The sequence below is a fragment of the Elgaria multicarinata genome, chromosome 11, assembly GCF_023053635.1.
Source record: "Elgaria multicarinata webbii isolate HBS135686 ecotype San Diego chromosome 11, rElgMul1.1.pri, whole genome shotgun sequence".
NCBI classification, from domain to species: Eukaryota; Metazoa; Chordata; class Lepidosauria; order Squamata; family Anguidae; genus Elgaria; species Elgaria multicarinata.
Genome location: NC_086181.1, coordinates 23,944,896 through 23,946,793, shown reverse-complemented (window position 1 = coordinate 23,946,793; position 1,898 = coordinate 23,944,896). Strand labels below are relative to the sequence as shown.

General features: G+C 44.7%; 1 protein-coding gene across 1 annotated transcript; it reads left to right on the top strand.

The window, feature by feature from the left end:
- The first annotated feature begins 640 nt into the window (after positions 1-640).
- Positions 641-1,600, top strand: LOC134405495 (olfactory receptor 10A4-like). The gene has a single exon (XM_063136739.1). It carries the CDS (start codon positions 641-643, stop codon positions 1,598-1,600), a length of 960 nt encoding a protein of 319 aa, XP_062992809.1.
- Positions 1,601-1,898: the final 298 nt, after the last annotated feature.

The window sequence follows — 1,898 nt, the reverse complement described above, 5'->3', positions numbered from 1 at the left end:
ATTTTGTAATAATGGATTTAACAGTGCTCCAAGGAATGTGCTCCAAGAAATTTTAACTCCGTGTTTTAAATTTGTAATTTTGCATTGCTGCTGTTTTTATCTGGTTGAGCTTTTATATTGTATTGTATATTTTGGTTTTATACTGTTGTTTTATACTTTGAATGTTTTTATTTTTTGTGAACCGCCCGGAGAGCTCCGGCTATTGGGCAGTATAGAAACATAATAAATAAATAAATAAATAAATAAATAAATAAATAAATAAATAAATAAATGTCCTTAGTCTGGGATATATTTTTTACATTCCAACCCTGAATGGGATATAACCTTTATCCCAGACTTGTTTTGATAGCTCCTTCATCTTCATAATGCTGGTGTTTAGATATTTTCTCCAACAAATTCTAGAGGCTTCCAGAAACAGGTGCATTTTACCTGAGATCATGTTACACTTGAATTGTACACAGGTGGACTCCATTCAATTACTTATGTGACTTCTGAAGGCAGTCAGCTGCACCAGAGCTTATTTAGGGGTGTCACAGCCCAGGGGGACGAATACTTCTGCAACCAACAAATGCCAGTTTGCTTTTGTTGACTTAACTTTTGCAGTTCCATGACTAAGCTATCTATCTCTGTTTCTCCACAGATGGATTTGGGACAAGCCAGACACTGGGAGAACCAGAGTACAGTGAATGAGTTCCTCTTGTTGGGGTACCAAGAACATCCCGCTCTCCTCTTCACTGCCTTCCTAACCACATATATGGCGATATTACTAGGCAATGGTTTGATTGTGGTGGTGACAACATGGGATTCTGCCCTGCACACCCCAATGTACTTCTTCTTGCGCAGCCTCTCAGGGCTGGAGATGTGTTACACCTCAGTCACCCTTCCTAAGATGATGGCCAATCTGGCCTCAGGAGATCCCTCCATTTCTCTACCAGCCTGTACCTCGCAGGTGTTCTTCCTGCTTTTCCTGGGTGGGGCCGAGTGCTACTTGCTGGCAGTCATGGCCTATGACCGCTATCTTGCCATCTGCCTGCCTCTCCACTACATGACCGTCATGAGCCATAGGGTGCAGATGGGGCTGGTGTCTGGCTCCTTTGCCGTCAGTCTCCCCATGCAGTTAGTGCAAATTGGGCTCATCTTCTCCTTGCCTTTTTGTGGGTCCAACAAGATCGACCACTTCTTTTGTGATATTCCACCGGTACTCAGCCTGGCCTGTGCTGACTTATATGCCAATGAGCTGGTTACTTACACTGATAGCATCCTCTTTGTTATAGCCCCCTTTGTGCTCATCTTGGCCTCCTACGCACGCATCACCAGAACCATATTGAGGCTGCCATCAGGCACGGGCCGTCAGAAGGCTTTTTCCACTTGCTCATCACACCTCACCGTGGTCAGCCTCTTCTATGGCTCAGCGATGCTTGTTTATCTGCGCCCACAAACCAGTGACTCAGTGAAGGTGGACAAAGTGCTGTCCCTGCTCTACACAGTCATTATTCCCCTTTGCAATCCCCTCATTTACACTCTGAGGAACAGGGAGGTGAAAGCCAGCATTGGTAGACTGCTGAGCAGGAAACACTCCTTCGAGGTGGGCACAGGATGAGCTGAGGCCACCGGGTGACTTTCAGCTGTGTTTTACCTTTCTTGATAACTTCTTTCTCTAAAAGCTCAGTTTAACTATGAAGGGTCCCAGATGGGTCTTGACAAAGCCTTAATGGTATCCCAGATGGAAACACTGGCAGTTAAAGCTGCAGGAGCTATACTAGGATGACGTGATACAAAAGAGGGCAGGGCTCCTGCAACTTTAACTGTTGTGATGAAGAGGGAATTTCACCAGGTGCTGTATGCATGATACAAATGACATCTGCTGTAATTCCCTTTTCAATACGACTGTTAAAGAT